We start from the raw sequence: 20,818 nt of genomic DNA on the forward strand, positions 1-20,818 counted from the left end.
TTCTCAGAATTTTCCTGGTACCATTTTGCAGCTGGTATACAATTTAAAAGTTAAGAACAGCTTCCTCAATGGATGTTAAGGATCTGTAGTAAGAAAACATCACTCTCAGGCCACTTTTATGCAGAGGAAGGGAAAGGTGCATGTGCAGAGAGACATCCTGCTACATCTGAATTAGCAGATCACAATCTGGGCCGAATTTATTTTTAATTATATGCAGTGTCTTAGAATGGTAGGAGGTGGATAAGAAGCCTTTATATAGCTTAAACATCTCTTGACACAGGGGTTGTCATTCTTGTGCATGGGGGTGTGTAGAGGAGCATAAAAATGAAGGTCGCAGACATCACAGGGCAGGCATGGAAAATAGAGGTGCTGCAGTTGTTTCTGGAAACATGGTTAATGACACCAGAAAGGTGTTGTATATCTGCAGGAAACTGTGGTTTAGGTGACATAACTCTGCCATTGACTCTCTGCTTTCTACCAGAGTACATTTTCAGTACTTGAAAAATGCAGCAGACTGCAACTTGTACATTGCGCCTTCCTGTGCTTTTGATTTCCACCTCTGTGGAATGATGTGCATTGAAGTTGGCTAATCTTTAGATCTGCTAGAAGAGAACTGTGTTTCAGTATATTCAGCATGGTTTTTAAAATGAGTCAAGCATAGCCATGCTGTGTTCTGTCCTCTCCATTAAATGTACAGGAGAGATACCTGAGAGGAGACTCTTAGCCAAATCCCTCTTGCAGGTTTCACTGTATTTGTATCCATTCTGGAAGAAATTAGAGGAGTGGACTTGGTGGTATTTATGGATTTTCTGGTGGCCCGCTCTGTTTTTCTTTCTTTTTTTTTCTTCCTTCCAGAAGAGAAAGAGAAAAGGTCTAGGGATTCTGTATGATGCCTCCTTTCTTCATGTAATAGATGAGCTGCAGGAGTGGCGTTTTTTGACCTCTGCCTTGAAAGTTTGTGTTTTTTAACAGAGAGGAGGCTTGAAAAATACTATGTCTAGGTGGGCACTGCAAAGGTATGCAGCTCATGAACTTTTCAGTTCATTGCACATTGTCGGGGAAGAGGTACACCAAAGAGACTAATGATGGTTTTCTTCCCTCTTGAGAAGTTTTCCCCTTGGAAGCATCACTAAAATGGATTGAATATCAGGATGCCTTAGTCTGGTCAGCTGGACATCAGGGCCTCATATCCTGGGAGAATAAAAATTGGGGGGCAGGGAAGAAAGATCCTCGTTCTAATGAAAATCGAGGATAATCTACCCTGTTTACTGATTGCATATGAGGTCATGTTTGTTTGTTCCTAATCTTTGTAGAAAAGAGCCTTCAGGTTTCTGTAAAACTGCATTACAGCAGATGAGTATTTGGGACAGAGATAGAGGTGGTTTCAGTTGCGTGGAGTGACTGTACTTGCTGAGGGTGGAATAGCTCAGTGGTGAGTGAAGGAAGGAAAGGGCCCCCATCCTGGGGTGTCTGTGGGGCTCCCAAAAGCACTACAGTCAGCTGGTAGCAAGGGAATGCTTGTGGGGAGGGAGCTTGGAGGTATTTGACCATTGGGAGACCATCAGGAGAAGAAGATGCTTCTCAGTGGGGGAACTTCCGAGGGTCTGAGATTAACAGTGTGAGATTAAACTTTCTGAGATTAATAGTGTAGTTTCAGGAGGTCACTGAAGCCATGTAAGTGTTGACAAGGTGCTACATAGGACAGCTGTACCTGCTATGGATGCACATTCACAAGGCTTCTTTTGAGTGTGCTGGTGGGTTTTTTGACTGCATAGAACTGATTCAGGGAGCAGAAACAAAGCAGAAATATGACATTGCCAAAAAGAGCTAAACGGTTTTCTTCCTGAGTCAATGTGAGGCTTTGGTGGGAAAAGAGGAACTTCCCTTTTGAAACTGACTGAAGTGAGTCAATTCTCTCTTGTGCCTAGTGTGACTGATGAGAAAATACTTAAACTAAGAAATGACAGAAGAGACTGGTTTGATTTTCATGCCTGGTATTAAAGCATACAACAAGGAAAATTGGGTAAAGGAGAATTGTGTATGCAGTAACATAAATGATCTATGAAAATGAGAAAAGGGTGAAAATTACCAGCAGTTGTGTGTAACATGAGTTGTGTAGGTACTATACTAACATAAATTACACTTACTCTAGTAAGAAAAGAGAGGTCAAGGAGGAAAAGCAAAAGATATGTTTAATAACCAGGCTTTTTTTATTAGCATACAAAATCAGAGCAGATGCTGCTGAATGTGTAACCAGATACAGAGACAGCAAGAATATGGCCAAATTTCATTCATGGCCTGAACACAAATACTTAAAATTATGCAGAAAATTGGTAAGGTTTCATCAGCACCTTGGAAACAAAGAGTAGCATGGACATAGTAGAATCTATTTGCAAAAATCCACTTTGTGAAGGAATTATGTTGTGGATCTCTAGCTTAGATTTATATACAGATATGTCTAATACTATGATAAAATAATGTGGTTTTTCTGTCACAACCATCATTAGTTTTCTTACCAAAAGAGTGATTCAGAATAGAAGTTGTGTTATTTTGGGCTTGAAAAAAATTGTTAACCCTACAGAAAACATGCTTGTTTAAAAAATGAAAGTAAAACATGAAGTGTGTTTACTTGGTGTAAGTTAAATGAGATGACAGAAAGTTGGTAATTTTTCTAAGATACATGTGTTGAATTTAGGAGAACTGTTTAGTAAACATAGGTGAGCTGAAGTACTGGAGACTTAAATAGAGAAAAGGTTCAACTTGAATCCCAAGTAAAGGAAAAGGAGAATTGTTGCATCATTCTAGCAGAGAACCTTTTCTTGGGAGAGATATTGGGTTGAGAAAAGGTAATGTAAAAAAGGAATAGATTATCAGAAGAAATCACTTCTTAGAAGTTGTGATGGAACAAGAACTATAAGTATTAGGCTGAGTTAGAATTAATTTAAACTTCTTAAAGCAGTTAATAGAAGTTTCTTAGATACATAAATTGAGAAAGAGGAAACCCTTCTGTTGTATAGGATGGGTGGTTTTGAATTAGACAGAGCCTTTTGTTCAAAAGTTAAATAAATACCTTTGCACACTTCTCAGTAAGAAAAATAACAGTGTGGGGACAGTGACAGGATGATGAATGGAAACAAGGTTATGAACATGACTACGGTCATGGTGGAAATTCAAGACAAAAACAAATTCCAAGTAAATAAAGGTGTGAAATTGCAGTGTGCCAGCTGCATGTGGTTACTGCCTACATACCAGCTCTTTCCCTACTGTAAAGTTACTTGCAGTAGCTCACCCTTTCTCATAAATATTTTATACACGTAGTGTGCATGGCTCTTCCTTGTCTTAGAGCTAAAGTTCAAATCTTTGAGAAATAGTGTTTTGTAGCTTTTTGAAAGTTACTTTGTGTTTTGTTAAGCTTTGAAAAAAATGTCTAATGCAGTAGAGTTTGCTTTTTTACATAAAATATTAAGGAGCACAATCTCATCTCGAAAAGTTGCTGTTTTCACTGTGTATGCCCTAGAGCTTGTTGCACTTCTCTGTGAATAGATTTAGCTCACTGGAAAAACAAAAATCTATCTCTATTTCCTCTTCCTCTTATCCTCCCCCCTTCTTTTAAAACTGAGTTTGTTTCCTGTCAGATTAGCGAGTTAAATTGGCTTATGAGGAGGACCAAAAGAAGTGCCAGATTTGGTGCAAGATAAGCCTGTAGGAGCAGGAACAAGCCCTTGAGGGTCAGCAGAGCAGTGTTGAGGTATTTTGCAAGTGCCCAATCTTCAAATCCTGTATTAGTGCAGCAGAGCTGCACATTGCCCTTGGAGGGGCTGTTCAGGGTAGTGAATTTTTTTGTGTGTGCTTTAGCATTCTGCCTGCAAAAATACATGTCTTCACAAACCTCCTATAATGAACTTTTGGTCAACAGCAAAAGTCCTCATAGCAGGTATCATGCAACTGATAGTATTCTGCATGGGTTTTGACCTAACACAGGGAAGGGCACTAGTATGCATCCAGTGTAAATTGTTTTACTTCTGGGTCCTCTCACTGTGTGCCCTTGCTTTACTCAAAGGTTGATGGCTCTCGATGGAACTCTACGAGGTTGTTTTGGAGTGATTTTCTTACAATCTTTATTGTGGTTGGGCTTTAGAATATGCTTTCCTTCATGTCTGGATTTAATTGTAGATAATTTTGGAGGGAAAACAGTTTTCTTACTTTGGGAAACTCAGCATACTGGTGGCGTCTGGTCATTGTACTAAGCAATCAATCAATCACTAGATAAAAAGGGTCAGAAATGAGAGATACAGAAAATAAATGAGGTAAGCAGAATGCCACCAAATAACTTTCCCCCTGGTCCCTCTAAAGGATTTAATGTCTGCAGCAGCAGTTGTTCACAGCCCTGACCAGAAATGGCAAAGTTGTGACGAGGCACTTACTCCCCACACTTATTAAAAGTAATGCACACATATCTGAGGCAATCAGGGCCCCTGTAATGATCCTTAATTCCAAACTTCCTTTCTTTTGTAGAGCCTGGTGAAAGCTGTAAGCACTCCCTGACACTGCCCAGGAGTTGGTGTGTTTCTTTGGGGACCATTTTGCTAATACAGTTTATACTTGTTAAGTTTTGATTTTTGACTTGTAGTAGGAAATGCTTTCCATGAACTTGTGATCGTGGAGTTTTCCATTCATATTTGTTCTTACCAATACTACTACTACAAGATTGCCACATTTTGGACCTAGCCATTGCTTGTAACAGAGAGAGATGAGATTTTATATTAGAATATCTATTAAAAAAAAAAATTAAAAAAAAAAAACCCACCATAAATGGTCCTGTTGAATTGTCAAATTTAAAAAGAGGAAAAAACCCCTCCAGTCTGAAACCACTGTATTGACTGCTGGTAAAAATAACAAGTCTTTGACAGCTGAAAGAGAGAAAAGAGGAAAAGCATGTTGCTTTTAAGTTTTTCCTCCTTGTTTGTTGGCAGTGTGCCCATATATCCCATTCAGGGCTGTAGAAATGGTTCACTGACTTGAAACTCTGGCTGCTTTTAATTGTGTCAGTTTTATTTGTTTAAGAAATGTGAGGAAAATACTGAGCTAGGTCTGTCAACTTTAAATTATCAACTTTACAGACATTTTTTTTGTCCAGCTCTTTAGACAAGTTAAGAGGGATTCAGGTTTTAGATTTGTTTTGCTGGTTTCCAAATGCCATTTTTTCACAATGGTTTTTGAATTGTTACTGCACCCTCAGAGAATCTCACTATACATTTGCACAGTAAGTCAAACAGCACCAAATCCATCTGTAACATGGAAAAGCTGTTTAGATCTATTCAAGTAGAGAACTGTGCAAGTCATTTGAAGTAGGGATTTTTCAACATTTTTTGTTGTTAAAAGTGCTCGGGGAAAAAAACACGTGAAAAAATGTACACCTGCATAACATGTGATTCATGAAAGCATGATTGTTGCTTTACTTAGGCTTTTAAATGTTTAAAAATCTCATGTAAATAGAGTGCTTTGTTTAGAAATCAAGTTCTGTTGCTAATACTGAAATGAGAAAAAGAAAAACACTCTAGAATACTAATAATGTCCTGCTTTAAGTTACATTTTAATCAAGTATTTATTTTGAGGTAAAGTAGAAGACAATGTTATATGTATCAGATGTTAAAACTCTTTGACATTTTTTAACAATGGTGAAACTCAGGAAAAAATGCATAATAACTCTTACTGAGACTTAACTGTATCTGCATTAAGTTGTAATTAAACAAGTAGACAAGCATCCATGCTGTGTTGAGTATTGCAGGAAAATAAGGGCTTGTTACTTTGAGTTTCCCTTGTGACTAGCACCCATCTGTGTTGTACTGATTGTCTGGTTTTGGAACATTCAACTGTGTGCATATTTTAGGACAGAATACACATTGTTCAGTTCTTTCCTTTCATCAAGATTTCCCTGGTGGCCACAGAAGACTGAAGATTTGTGGACAGACCTAGAGACTGACTCAGGCCACAGCACTGAGTGTTGTTTCAGTTGAGGAGTGGTGGTGTCTTCTCTTGGCCTATTCTGAACTTGGATGTTTCTTCATTGTGGCGAAGATCCCCTTATTGCTATACAGGCATTTCAGAGTTGAGAGCTTGCTTGAAATAATGCTGCCCTCCTGGGTGGTTTGTTTTATTGCTTTGTGTAGAGTTACTGTCCTCCAGTTGCATTAGTAAGAACATTTACATACTTATTTTTTCATTCATTAAATTTTTACTTTTAAAAAAGCCAAGCTAATGATTCAGGGAACACATATTATATATTTCTTCTTTCACATGTCCCACAGCCCTCCCATGCTATTCCCCCCACCTTTTAAATAGTGCTCAACCTCTAACCTATAAAATCAGCAATTTTGTCTTGTGTTTCACACTGTTACATTTGTGTGCAAGAGCCATGTCTACTAGAACTGCACTACTGGATAAGCAAAATCAGCCTTTGTCCTAATGAGTGAAGCTGTGTTCTTGGTTACTTTTGGCTGCTGGCAAAATTATAAGCACCTGAGCCACTCAGTCAGACCAGCAGCAGTAGTGTCTTGTGCTGGGTGCACTTTCAAATTATTTTACAGTTTGTAATTTAGCCTATTAGTGCTGGGAAAAATAGATTTTGCAGTGGCACCCCTCTTCAGAAAAACATGGAGAAGTGACGCAGGTGCCCCAGGGTAGCTGCTGCAGAGCCAGGAACTGCAATCCTGTTCTCCAGTCTCACCAGCACTGGGTTAAGATACCTGAATCACAGGAAAGCCTAGGTTGGAAGGCTGCTCTTGATTTCATCTGGTTGAACATCTTCCTGCAAGCAGGGCCTTGGATTGGGTTATTCAGTGCCCTGGTAAGATCAGTATTAACTATTTCCAGCAAAGGGAACTATTACTTTGGGCTTCTCTGTTTAATTCTTTTTACAGTGAATAATTTCTTCTTTTGTCTGAAACTAGTTTGCTCTATAGCAGCTCAGGGGGAACTGCTGTTGCTCTTGGTCCTGTTCTCTTGTGCATCCTGATGAAGAAACCAGCTCCATCTTTGTGTGGAAGCTATGAACTGTGTAGGTGTCAGTTGTTGGCTCTGCTAAAACAGTGTCGTGGTGCTGCAGACCTCCTGTGAATGGTTACAGTCAGGGATTGCCATCTGATTTGTACATATTCCTAGTTGCACTTGGCAAGTAACAGATGCAAGTTGTGTGTCACTTGGCTTTTTTTGACATGTGACTGATTTGGGATGGCACCTGCAGTGAAGATTTCCTTCTTGACTCTGTGGTTCAGCCAAGTGAATGCTAGAAAATGGACTGAGAATCAGTCAGGATACATTTTTTTGTCTTTCCTCTGAGGGATTCATGAGCAAAGGAAGAAAATATATGTTACAACTCTCTTGAAGGACCTCTAAATGTGTGTAAATTGAGGTATTTTGTGATATTTTCTGTGAGTCCAACTGATCTCATTCGTACCATGTAATTTCTAAAATAAAAGTGTAGTGCAACCACTTTATCTCAACCACCCCCAAAAGCCTCCCTGCCATTTAACTTGATAATTTTATTCAGGAGTTTGATTAATCAGATTTATCCTTGAATGCATACTTACTGTTGTACATAATTTGTTTGGAATTGTGATGAAAATTTTCATTGTATCAGAATCACTGGTAAGCTCCTGTTGACTTCAGCTTGTCCAATATTTTTCTACTGCAGTGTGATATTAAAATATTTATCAGTATTTATTTCACTTGCCCTGATGATAAAAATTTCCTTTTCTGTGAATGAAAATACAAACCCATACATAAATCATGCTACGTAGATAAGATTTTTGGTGTAGTCAACAGAAATTCAGTAGCTCATTAGGGATATTTGACTTGCCCATGTCAGCAGACTTTGTTCAGAGCGCCTTCCTCCTGCCTCTCATGCTTGCTGTATATTTGATTCATTTTCAGAGCAGGAGATCCATGTCTCAGATATAAAGAATGCAAATTATTAAGACTTTCATCATAAATTAATTTGCTCCGAAGTGAACATTTGCTCTCTTTCCAGACCTTTTCACTTCCTGAGACCTGTTAAGAATTTGTAAGGGTTTTAAGAATACAGCATTCCTTCTGCTTCTTCTATAGCATTCATCACGGAAAATAAAAGTGTTATTTCAGTTTTGCTGATACTGAAAATAGGTTCTTTTTACTCGTTTGGTGTTGAATGGGGTTTTCAGTGTATCCAGGACTATAATTTGTAGTATCATCTGCTATAGCTCATGCAGAGGAAACTGTTACTCTACTTATATGTGTTGTTGGATGGTAGATGGGGTAATTTGTCCGGTTGATTATAAATGTAAATCCTGTTTTTAAGGCAATGGTAACCAAGAGTATTTTTCCTATTTACAGAGCAAGCTTTACATGGAAGGATTTAGAAGCCTAAAAGAAGGAGAACCTGTGGAATTTACTTTTAAGAAATCTTCCAAAGGCCTTGAATCAATACGGGTAACAGGCCCTGGTGGGAGCCCCTGTTTAGGAAGTGAAAGACGACCCAAAGGGAAGACAGTACAAAAAAGAAAACCAAAGGGAGATAGGTAATGACCTTACTTTGCTATTCCCTCTTTTATTTTCTTTGCAAGCATTTATTGAAATTATGTTTTCAGCATTTATTTGTTTGTTTTTGAAAGGAAACCCTTCTGTGCAAATTTGGTTTTTACATGTAGCTTAGTAATTTTGTTAAAGCTGTGTCTATACAACTACATCAATCACCCATTGATTAGTTTTACTTGAGAAGGTTTTATTAAATTAGAGGGAGCCTGCAGAGGAATATAATATTATTTTGAAGATATTGCTATTAGACTGGAGAGGGAGGTCAGTCTGAATACAGGTGAAATAATGTCATGTTTAGGCGAGAATTGTGCATGCTAAACGGACTAACAAAGCTGTCATTAAACTGCATCAGTAGTTTTATCTAGGAAAAAAAGTAGGTGCTGCAGTAAGGGTTGAGACATATATCATTTGGTTAATTATATTTTTACTTAGTGAACAGAATATAAGGTGTTTCCAATGGTTTTGATTCTTGGTGGTCTGAGGGGCTATTGTAACAATGCTTTACAAATTTCGGGTTAATTTTAATTGCTGCATTTCTCTCTATGCAAGTGCAGCAGTCTGTCTTGAACTGCACTGTTACCCTTTATTTTCTACTTCTGATGGCTTGAAGAAATTCTGAGTCCTCTTCACTGCAAAGTCACCTACACCTAGTTCACCAAGGACAGCCTTCCTGCTTGAAAGTTTATTTATTTGTTTGTTTGTTTGTTTAACTGAATTCACCCTTTTTTTCTCATGCTGTGCCCAGCCCAGTAGCTATAATGACTGAGGCCAAGGGGAACACTTACTTTGTGAAGCTCCTAGTAAGAACATCCAAACAGCCAGGTTCTGCCTGCAGTATTTAATGTATAGCTTGACTGAGAGGTGATGGCTCTCTTCCTTTGCATATTCTGAAGCAAAGAGTAGCTTAGGAAAGATAGGGTCACCTGGAATGGCCCAGGTTTGAGAAATTTGGGATCAGGAACCTTTACTAGCTACAGATGATTACTTGTCCTCACCTCTGTCAAAAGGCCCTTTTTTCGGTCCCCCCACCCAGTTTGTAAATTTTTTTTTAGTTAAGGACTGGAGACAACATCATATTTGTCCCTCTTTCACCTTCTTTGTAAAAGCTAAAAGCCATAAACACAATTTATTGCTGCTGTAACAGATTAGAGTCCATAACCACAACAAGGAGAGACTTTGTAAGCCGGACAAAGCTTTCTTTTTGATTGCTCTCTGTATCTGGCTGTATAGAGTCATGTCGCTTGCAATGGCTGGTTTTATGTGTTTTTTGGGTATTTTTTTTTTAATTTCACCATAGTCTTACAGTATTATTCTTATTTAAATAATTTGGGGTTTTTTTCATGAATTCTAATTGCTAATTTGTTTAGAGTATTAGCATTACCACTGTTCTTGATGTTTCATACTTTGCCAGCAAATAAAGGCCACAGTCATGCTGGTGTGATCCTGTTTACCTATTTGTTGCACATGTATGTGAAGGAAGACAGTCCTTGCTTCAAAAACCTTGAAATTTAAATGGGCTGGTTGTAGGCAGTCAGGGAAGACTAGGTATTGAAAGAGGCAGGGATTTGAACAATCTGTAGTACACAGTGTAGTACATGCAGGGGGAAGCAGTACGTTCCAAGTGGAATGCATCTCATCCTAGGGAAGCATATAAAATCTTGGTGTTGAATCTTACCTTACTGCTATTCCTCTTCAGGGACTACGAAGGGACCTTAGCTCCAGTCCTTATAGATGCTTCCCTTACAAGTCTCAAAATTAAATGAGATAAATTCTGCTTTCAGTCATGTTTTTTCATAGCTGAAGCACAGAAAAAATTGAACAGATATACCCTGAAAAACAGTGTGGGGAGCTGATCTATGAGACGGTGTACTCTCTAATGTTCACTTGCCTTTAAAAAAAGGGAAAATTTAAAATTAATTTGAATTAATTTGAATGTGAAAATGTGGGCAAAAACATCTACCCACTTCTGTCTCAGAATTCTTACACTTAAGTCATAAGACACCAAAAAAAGCTGAAATTTGAAATGTTTGAAGTAGCATTGACATTATCACTCAGTGAAAAGCAGTGTCTTTGCTTGAAGGAAAATTGGTTTTGAATTCCTAAACAATAAAAAAGGTACACCTCCAACATGTCTAGTGAAAAGTTTCTTGAAGATTGCTGTTGTACTGCGAACTGCCTCCATTTATGAAAGCTAATTCCAGCTTCTTGTGTTCATCTCTTTTTATGTTACCAATGTAAGAATGTGAGAGCCCAGCCTCAGTGTATCTTTTTGTCTGGATCCCATTTGAATGGATTCTGTTACTCTAATTACTGAGAGGAGTTAGAGATAGCAAAGATGGGGGGAGAAAAAAGGGAAAATCAGCAACGAGGGAAAAAAAGTCCTGACACTGAGACTACCAATGTTGGTGGATTTTGTGAGGCTTCCCTGGTAGACTCAGGGTCCCTGTAATTTGCAGTATTGTTGCTGTGAGGACTTTGCTGTGATAGATTTCCCCTTTGGCATTGCTGTGGGCCACATTAGTTTTATAACATAAGTGGAAATTCTTTGTAATTGTCACGAGTGGTAGTGGCCACTTGGTCATTCTTGCTTAGTCACCTTGTTGGCACATGCATGTGTGAGGAAGAGAAAATCTGTGGTCCATGTGGAATGAAGCTGTGGCTCTGAGCAGCCTTCAGACTTCAGGTTCTCAGGCCTCACTTCAATTTATTGTAATACATGTATGTACTTTGTCACAGATTTTGAGAAGTCTGGTCTAGAGGGGAGGTTCCTAAATGAAGTTCAGCTGGGATTTTCATCTGACAAATTCTGGGTTCAGAAGTGGTGTTTTCTGGCAGAGATGCACAGTGGAGGGACTGTTCTCTTCCTACCTGGCTAAACCAGGGGATGAATTTGTGAGGAGTTGCATTGTAACCATCTGCAGCTCGCTTTGTAGGAGCTCTTAACACATTCCTAACACAGTGTGCTTTGCTCAATTTTGGCAGTGAGCTGACACAAAAGTATGCTATGCTGCTCTCTAGGAATGACCATGGGGATCCGATGGAGATTAAGTGTGATTTTAGAGTACTTTATCTTTTCAAGTACTTAATAACTTGTAGACACATCTATGGTTTGGAGTAGAACAAATGAAATCAGAACCTAACCCACCATCTCAGAGTAAATTTAAGAGGAAAAAGGGAAGAAGGAAGAAATTATGCCACTTTCTTTTTCTTTTTCTTTTTTTTTTTTTTTTTTTTTTTGAACAAGCACTCCCAGTGTTTCTATGTCACCTAAAATGAAACCAGGTAAAGGACTGTTTTATGAGTTGGAATTAGTTGTATAGATGGGAGAATATTCTTTAGTGCAGTGTAATTTAAATAATTTGACCCATAGACCTTTGGGACAATATTAATAAAGGAGCATGATGCTCACAGGACTAGAAGCTAGAGTTATCTTTGGGACCTAGAGATATTACCCAGTATCTGTAAATATCTCTGCTAGGAGCTCAAACTTGGATATTTTTTCTGCAAGAGTGTCTGTTATGCTGTATTTTCTTAGCTTGGCACTTCTTCATGTGGAGTGTTTTGGGGGAGATGGGGGATTGGCAGCTTTTTTTTTTTTTCCTTTTTTGGTTTTGAAATCTTTACACAAAAATGGAAGCAATAAAATAAAGGAAGAGGAAGAGACCAAGGAAGAAGCAATTAAAAATATAACTCCATCTCCCTGTTATAATTTATATTATTTCTGTCCTCTGATTCCTTCTGCTAACATCACACTTGTGGCAGGGAAACTTTCTAGTACAGGTGACCTGTGTCAGTAAGTGGTTTAAACAGGTAATAAATAAGTACTGCATTGAGAGATTGGAGATTGATACAAAACATTTCACTGGCTTGGTTTATAATGCAGCCCTGCAAGTAAGCTTTGAGGAAAGTGTTTGGGAGCTGCTTAAACCATCAAAGAACCATTGCCACTGGATACATGGTGATGCTGAATTACACCCTGGGATATGGCTGGTGAAACAGCTGGGTATTTGTAGCTCAGTTGGCTAAACAGTAATGAGTACTGCAGCATGGATATAATGCTTTGAAAACTTTTATTCCAGTATAGATAAATATGAAGGAGAAGCAGTTAGAAGTGGTTTTGTGTTAAGATGTTATAAGTGGTGTTCACCAGTAACTCTTGAATATGACCAAAACCATAGTTTTTAAATGAAGAAGAACATCGTTCTAAACCGCCCACGGGGTGGAAATACAGCCACTTAGGGAAGGAGGAGTTGTAATTAAATAATACAATTCTCCCCGGGTGAACTGTCACTTAAAACTAGCTTGTGTCTGAGTCAGACAGAAAATGGTTTTAATATCTGAAGACATTTTGTGGATGATCTGAAGTCAGACTATATTAAGAAAATCTTAAAGGTCTTCTTTAAAAGCTTGTGATCTGCACAAACAGCCACTAAGCTGGTGAGATGCAGGAAGGGATGACACATGGTGGCATGCCACGGGGGACATTTGAATTAAAGTTAAATGGACTAGGAGAGCTAGTTTAGGACAGCAAAATTACATGATACTAAGTTACTTCAAACTTGATATTATATCAATTCCATCTCTACTGATTGAATCACACTCAACTGTATAATGTAACTTTCATAGAGAAGCCTCCTACGGCTTGAACCAAACAGGTTTTTGTGAAGGAGATATGAATAATGGGAGTGGTATGGGCTGGGAGGGAGAGCCCTGAGCTAGGACCAATGTGGGAGAAGCATGTAAAACCTGTGTGCAGCGGATGGGCAGGGAAAGCCTGTCAGTCCTTTCTCCTGAGAGTAAGCAAGGCCAGGCTGGTTGTCACCACGCACAGCTACAACCAAGGGCATACGTCCACTTGGCCAGCCCCAGGGGCCCGCTTTGGGCAGGTCCTGAACTTGTCACCCACTGCATTGGGGTGAAGTGGGTAATGGGCAAACTGAGTCATCCAACCAGGGAAATGGTCAACAAGTTTAGGGAGTTGTCGCCTTTGGCACAAAATGGTGCCAGCACATTACTGTTACATGGTGAAATTTTCCTACTCCTCTTCAATGTAGATTGTATTCACAGTTCTGCCATTTTCTAAAGAGGAAGCTCACACACAAGTAATGCAAAAATTGCATGTTTGTTAGAAATACAACCTTGCATAAGGACCTTACTCAAGGGTGGTGTTTCAGCAATTAGAACATGAACACCTCCTCCCTGGTTCCCTTGCACTGGTATCAGATGGCAAGAATCTCTTCATTCCAATTTTAATTCTTGCTTTTCCCATTTTTCAAGCATAGGGCATTTTCTTGACTGTTTGCTCTTTCCCTCCATCCATAATGATTTTATTGGGAGTTTAGTTGCTCTTTCCAGTCATATCTGAGACAACCTTTTAAACTTAGTATGGAAAAACGGCCATCATTTTGTTCTCTTATGTGAAAATTTCCATGTGAAATGAGGTCCCCCTGACCTACTATCATCTTTCCAACACTGGCACATACTTAAGCAGAGACTGTAAAATATAGGGAGGTATAGCTTTTGATCTTTGGCAATAGTGGTATAAGCATTTCCTTCAGTATCGACAACTAATCTGCACAAGACAATTAGATGAAGTGTTAAGTACCTGAATTTGCTGGATGCAACTTCCTTTTGGATCTTCAAGCAAAGCTTGGTATTATTTGTGCAGAGTTTTATAGAGTTAACAATTTGCATGTTTAGACAGTGGGTTAGCATGAGGATAAACCACTCCGAGTTATGCTTCCTTACATAATTTTAGGATTGATATTACTGACTATGCCACAATAAGCCACTAAATTGGCAAGAACTGCTTGTAAAGGGAACAGGAGTTAAATTTTAAAAAACCCAAAACCAAAAACAAACAAACAAAACCACTACACCTTGCGAGCTTTGCAATACTCTAGGTACTTCAAGAAGGTTTTATCTTCACAGGGCTACAAATATTAGGGACAAAGTTTTTCATCCTTGCTGTTTTTCTCAGTCTGACAACTCTTTGGAAGTTTTGGGTTTTCCAGGAGTGAGATAAAACCAGAAAACCAGAGGGTCTTGTTGGTAGGGTTAAAAAGTAGGTAACTTTTAAAAATAGCTGCCACTTGGTGCCATGGATTGGAGGCTTGAAAGCTGGCTTGGAGATGGATCTCTAGGGCAGGAGGTTAATCTTTGCTTGTCTTTGTGCAGACCCATCCAAGTCTTAAGTCAGAAGCCTCTGAAAAGTATTACTGCATATATTCATTAGACAGCCCTTGTTAAAATCTACGTCATCCATCTGTGTTTAAAGGGAGCTCAGCAATCACAGTCTTTCTGCATAACAAACACACAGTGTGCTTCCAGGACTTGGTCTGTCCAGTCTAAGAACAGAAGCAGATCTTCAAGAACAAGTATTTTTGCCATTAAAAAAAAAATGAAAAGTAGCTTAAGAGAGTAAAGGGAAAACAGCTGCCGCTACCTGGTGTGTATAGCTCCCAATACCTATGGACCACACAGTATGTGCCATGATTTCTTCTGTGGCACAGGGTGTAACTAAACCAGTCTTCCTGAAATGCCTGCTGTAGAACTATGAGAAAGTGTTCCAGAGTGAGAGCAGAAGCAGGAAAATCTCACCTCTTGGAGGACAGCAAGCCCACAGGTAAGCTAGCTTCTACCCTGAGATCCAGTATACAGCACTGGGAGCTGCCTTTCTCAAAAGATACTGGATTTGTCTTCTGTAATTCTGTAGCTCAAACAGTCAGGAGCTAGGATACAGAGCTGACACATCAGTTGCTTGCATGTTGGAGCAAAGTGTAGAAATTATTACAGTTGTGAATAACAGCATGTATAATGTTTGAATATAAGGTTTTGTTTTTCAGAAGACATGGAAGAAATCCCATTCAAAGTTTTAAATTGAGAGAACATGGTTAGATTTGCAAAGCCAAGTGCCCACTGTTAGATGCAGGCTGCAAAGCTTAAATTGATCCAAGGTCAGTTAGATATTTTGGGGTACCCTGGCACACTGTAATGTGCTGGGTGCTTATACAAGCAATTCCTCATTCATTTGAAAGGCCATTTTCTGGTTTCAGACAATTTAACTACCAAGTTCATCACAAAGGCCATTTAAAGTAAGGTCTCTTTTCAAATCCTCCATTGCTGGTGGACTTGAATGACCATGCAGTGTTTCAGCCTGCTCACTTGGATGCAAGCAGGAATTGGGCTTTGCACTTAGACCAACAAATCATCAAAACATGCAAAAATATGTGCTGCCTTTCCATCATGTGTCTTCTGGTGGGGCTTTTCATGTGCTTCAAGTAAATGCAAATAGCTGTGCCAAGGGAAGAGCTTGGAACCTGGTAGCCATGATACCGCTAAGCAATATCATTGCAAGCTTGTATTAAGAACAGAGTAGAGCCTGGATAAAGTTTTTTGGTATCTGTTTGTATGCATGTACAGTTAAGTAGAGAGAGGCCCCAAATTTTTCACAGTGTTTATAATAAGAAATCCAAATTTGATGCTAAAGTAAGCAGATTCAATTCTGAAAACATACCAGGAACAGATGAAGTGAGTAGGAAGGTGTCATTTTTATGCAGCCTCATGTAGAGTAAAGCTGTCCCTGCACAGCAGATGGGTTTCTTAAGTACATACACTCTTTTTGGAATACAGAATATTTTTCTCTAATCGGATGTCTTCTCTAGGCATCATGTTTTCTGACTATTCCACTGTCTTTCATCGAGGGGTGAGCTCTCTCTCACTTACAGTAAACTCTCAGTGCATATTCAGGCCTTTGCCTGCACTGATACACCTAATGATCCCACTGCATTCTTACCTGTACTAGTGATTACACAAACCAGAAGGAGTTTAGAAGCACAAAAGAAGTGAGAACTTTGCTCAATTTAACAGACATTATGCATAAATCCAGTAGAGTATATGTTAAGTATGTCAGTAAATAATTTTCAAAAAATCATTCTGTTTCTAAAAAATCTTCCTGGTACATCTTCTTCTTTAATTTAAATTTGTTTCTCAGTGTTTAATTTCTTACCACTATACTATTTTCAAGTAGACAAAAATAAACAAAAAAATGCATACATTTTCAGGGGCCAAATCAGTAAATACTTAATCTTGTGCTTTGAAAGTAGCAGGGAACTGAGCATTATTTGAAGATACTTCCCCAGTTGTGAAAATTATGTTTTAAGCTGATACTGATCCTGACTACAGACTGTGCTGCTTTCAGCTCATGTGACATGCTATAGCTGTCATTGAACTGGGAACAGACCTGCTCACAGAATAAGCTACCTTTTCAAAAGATTCAAACTGCTTGTGTTTTATGTTATGACAGAAATATTAAGTGTAATTAAACCCCAAATCTTTTTATTTTAGGAAAACAATTGCATTGCCTTGGTTTTTGTTTTTTTAGGTTTTTTTTTTTTTTTTTTTTTTTTTTTTTTTTTTAATATATGTTGCACTCCAGCATCACCTAGCAAACATACTAAAAACATGTAATAAATAAACTGCATTGAGGACAGATTATACTGGTGACTCCAGATGATGGAAATAATTGTCATAATTGTTTGTTGAAAAAGATAACCAAAATTTTGAAAGCTGGAGAAAAATTAATGATAGCATTTCTGCTTAATCAGATATCCCCATAACATTGCTTCTGATTTACCACTTTAAAAGGAATAAAGGTTCTGGAGCCCTTTAACTTCAAATTAATAAAGACTGTGCAGTAATGTAATTCCAAATTGCTACAGCTGTTTCTTTTATTAGCTGTGGCTTCATGTTTCTGTCCTTGACACTTAAAGATCAAACCTACTTAAATATGAATAATTTAAAATGTGAATTTACTTCAATATCTTATTTTGCCAAGAAGCTCAGCAGCTCATTATGTAAGAGGAATGTGTCACGGAGGTAGTCATCTCCATAGTGGTGGTGCAGGCACGATGCTGCTCTTCCCACTGTGCATCCCCCACCCCCAAAAGTGCACCTGTGCTAGAGCAGTTGTCGAGCAGGTAATGGCACACAGGACACCTGTGTCCTGAAAGAAGTCACAATCTGTAAGGGCATATTTACACAAGGAAAGGGACACTTATTTCAGAAAAAACATACCAGTTGAAGCCACCCCTGCACAGCAATGTGGCATCCTCCATCCAGAAGTAGCAGAACTGAGTGGGACTTTGCAGTTGCTTCTTCTGGTTATGACAAGCTGCTCAGTGAAGAGACAGTGGAGCTCAAATAGAAATGCTCCTGTGGTATCCACAATCCCTCAGGCAGGGTAATAGGAAGATATTTCAAGGGTAAAAGGTAGAGTGAAGATTAGGAAGAAGCAGGAATAGGAACACAAGCACAGGGAAGATGAGGAAGGAGGTGGACCACCACAAAGAGTGTCAATGTGAGAAGCCCAGATCTTTTCCAGGCTCCAAATGGTTGCCTCAGTGCTGGTAGTTCTGCTGCTCTTCAGGGACTACAGAAAAACCTGAATCTCCCTACACACACAGTCAGGGATTCAACTGAAGTTTCTTGCATTTTGAAAAATTGCTCAAGTCAGGAGCTGAAGCACAGGTGGCATGTGAGCTCCTGCTCTGCAGCCTTGCAACAGCTATGGTGATTCCAGTGCATCTGGGAGAATTGACCTGAAATAGGACTTTCTGCAGTATTCTGCTTATTGTGTGTTCCTTGTTTACCAGGTGACACTTCTGGAGTCTGTTTTGCAGAACCACCAAATGCAGCCCTCACAGATGCTCAGTTTGAGCTTTGCCTTAAATGCATCAGGTGCTATAAAACAGTAAGTGCTCCAAGGGCACTGGTATTTCAAACTGGGCACTTAGAATAATGCTCCTCTGGAAAATAATTTTGACATTTTTTTCTTGTGCTTCAGAATCTTGTGCATTTCTCTGAGACCAAATAAACCACACAATTTTGTAGAGACATTGCAAAGTAATTAATGTTTGCAGTGCACAGAGAGATTCTGGTGAGAGCCCCAAAATCAGTATTTTTTGTGTTCATGATTTAGCTGGATTTAGTGGTGAGTTCAAGCATAGCATTCAATAGACTAAGGAAAAAGGATACAATAATTTGTATTTCATGCAGCAAATGAGAAAAGGAGAGCTCACATGTGGGTTCACAGGCTGTTACTGCAGTGTAAATTATTTCCATCTCTTTCGAATACTGAATTGGTAGATAATAGGATTTGTAGAAATTAGGCTCCATTCTCCTCTCACTAGTTTGGGGATTTGGATTCGTTTTTGTTTGGAACTGTAGGATGAGGATGTAGAGAGTTTCAGGGACGAAGTGGAACACTGCACAAGAGAGCAAAGGTGCTGTGGCCAAGCTGGAGGAATAGCGAGCCAAGCATGGCATTGTTGATTGGGAAGAGGGAGCTGGGTTTGCTCAGCAACAGTGGAATGGTTAAGGAGGAAAGAGTTGTGAAAGTTCACAGTGAAATATGGGAATGAGCTAAACAAATTCGTTTCTTTGATCTCCATTAATTTATAATCTTATGATGTTGAATCTCCTGGCACTACAGCTTTTACAATTAATAACTGAAAGTACAAAAATTAATTTAAATTGTACTGGTCTTGTGTTCAATGGCTGTCTCTATTCTAGAAGTCACTTGGAATCTTTGCCGTTTTGTTGTGCTAAACTAATACTGTAAAACAAAACTATAGTGTCAGTGTGTGTCTGCCTGAGATGAGTTGTACTGCAGAATTGTGCAGTTACTTCTTCCGTCAATGAGAAGAAGCCATCAATAGTTGCACTAGGATTAGAAGTTGTATATAGCTCAGATGTAAGCCTATTAATTTACCTCTATAAAGGTTTTGTTGTATTTACATTCTTTCTCCCTATGCAAATCACTTTTTATGAATCACTTATTTCTAGTAAGTAAATGAAAAATCTCTCCTTTCCTGTTTATCAGACTAAATTTTTCAAGTTCTTAAGTTCTGATATATTTTTTGGAAGACTAATGGTTAGCTAGTCAAGTAATAATTGTTAGAAACATGTGCCTACACCTTTTTGCAATAATTACTTAAAATGTGTAAGTTTTCTAAGTCAAAAAATAATCCTCAGAGTGAATTTAATTTACTTGGTAAATAATTCAATGTGATTTTATGTTACTAAGTGTGGGAATATCATTACTCACTTCACTAGTGAGAAATTCTAGAATTTTTGTCTTTATGTTCATTGTGTAACATACAGATTTTCCTTGGATCCCAGAAATAATTTTATCAAATGGTTCTCTTATTATCTCTATATTTCTATCTCCCTGGAGCCTCCTGAAGTTATCTTTCTCCTTTACAATTTTATACATTTCTCTTATACGTAGAAAAGAAACATCTGGCATTTTTTTTTTAATGAGAGCTCTTCGCTCATTGACCAAACAAGCAGCAAGGAATCTGTTGTGTGGTTGATTATTGCAAGAAAATGAGGTAGTAGTCTCACTAATAATAACTAAAATTTGTATTAAGTGGTGCTGTTTCAGTTTCCGAGTCAGCTAATCTCATACATTCACCCTTACAAAAAAACAAATTGTGTTTAAAAATGCCTGGTGTGGAAAAATGGTACTTTCAAATGTAGAGATTAGAAACATTTAAAACATACATATCTGTGGTTAAAGATGCCGGTTCTTAATTCTCCCCTGTCTAGAGCTTTCCTTTTTTATCTTTGAAGTTCCGTCATTATTCCATGTCTATGCCTTTGGTTTATTTTTGTATCCTACAGAAATTAATTCAAACTGTTTAGATCCAATCTTTTTAGAATATTTATGAATGCAATTTATCGACAAGTTTACATTTTATGCAGCCTGTGGAGTTGGATTTTGGAATTTGCTTTTTTAGTAGTTCTTTTGTGGAAGAGAAATCTTTCAGGCATGAATTGATAGTCCAGATCTTTTGAGGTCTGTCTGTGCTAACCTCTGACCTCTGTTCTTAGGAGGTCAACATCTGAGGGCAGGAGATTAAGGCAGTTAAAAGATTGGAATGGGAACTGGAATGGAAAAATTAGCCAGCACATTTTGGGTGGAAAACATCAAAGTCATCAAACAATTTGCTTATTTTAAACTCAGTTTAAGGGTAACAAGCTAATTGTACTGTGTTTGTTGATGCAAGCAATTTATATTATTTGAGAACATTAACCCTGAAGAATTTTTTTTATTGCAGAAACATAATGCCTCTTCAGTATAAATGCACTATGTATTTTGTATTCTAAATGCTTTTGCGCAAGATTTTTGGATAATAATTCAGGATCTGCTCATACAGTCTCCGTGTATTTAATTAGCTGTATT

General features: G+C 38.4%; 1 protein-coding gene across 2 annotated transcripts in view; it reads left to right on the forward strand.

The window, feature by feature from the left end:
- The window catches only part of LIN28B (lin-28 homolog B), a 105,650-nt gene that overhangs the window by 54,663 nt on the left and 30,169 nt on the right, over window positions 1-20,818 (forward strand). For both annotated transcript variants that reach the window (XM_030267658.4, XM_041715105.2), the window contains one exon: window positions 8,371-8,555. In XM_030267658.4, the coding sequence (XP_030123518.3) occupies window positions 8,371-8,555 (185 nt within the window). The remainder of the gene's footprint in view (window positions 1-8,370; window positions 8,556-20,818) is intronic.

Source organism: Taeniopygia guttata, chromosome 3 (genome assembly GCF_048771995.1).
Source record: "Taeniopygia guttata chromosome 3, bTaeGut7.mat, whole genome shotgun sequence".
NCBI lineage: Eukaryota > Metazoa > Chordata > Aves > Passeriformes > Estrildidae > Taeniopygia > Taeniopygia guttata.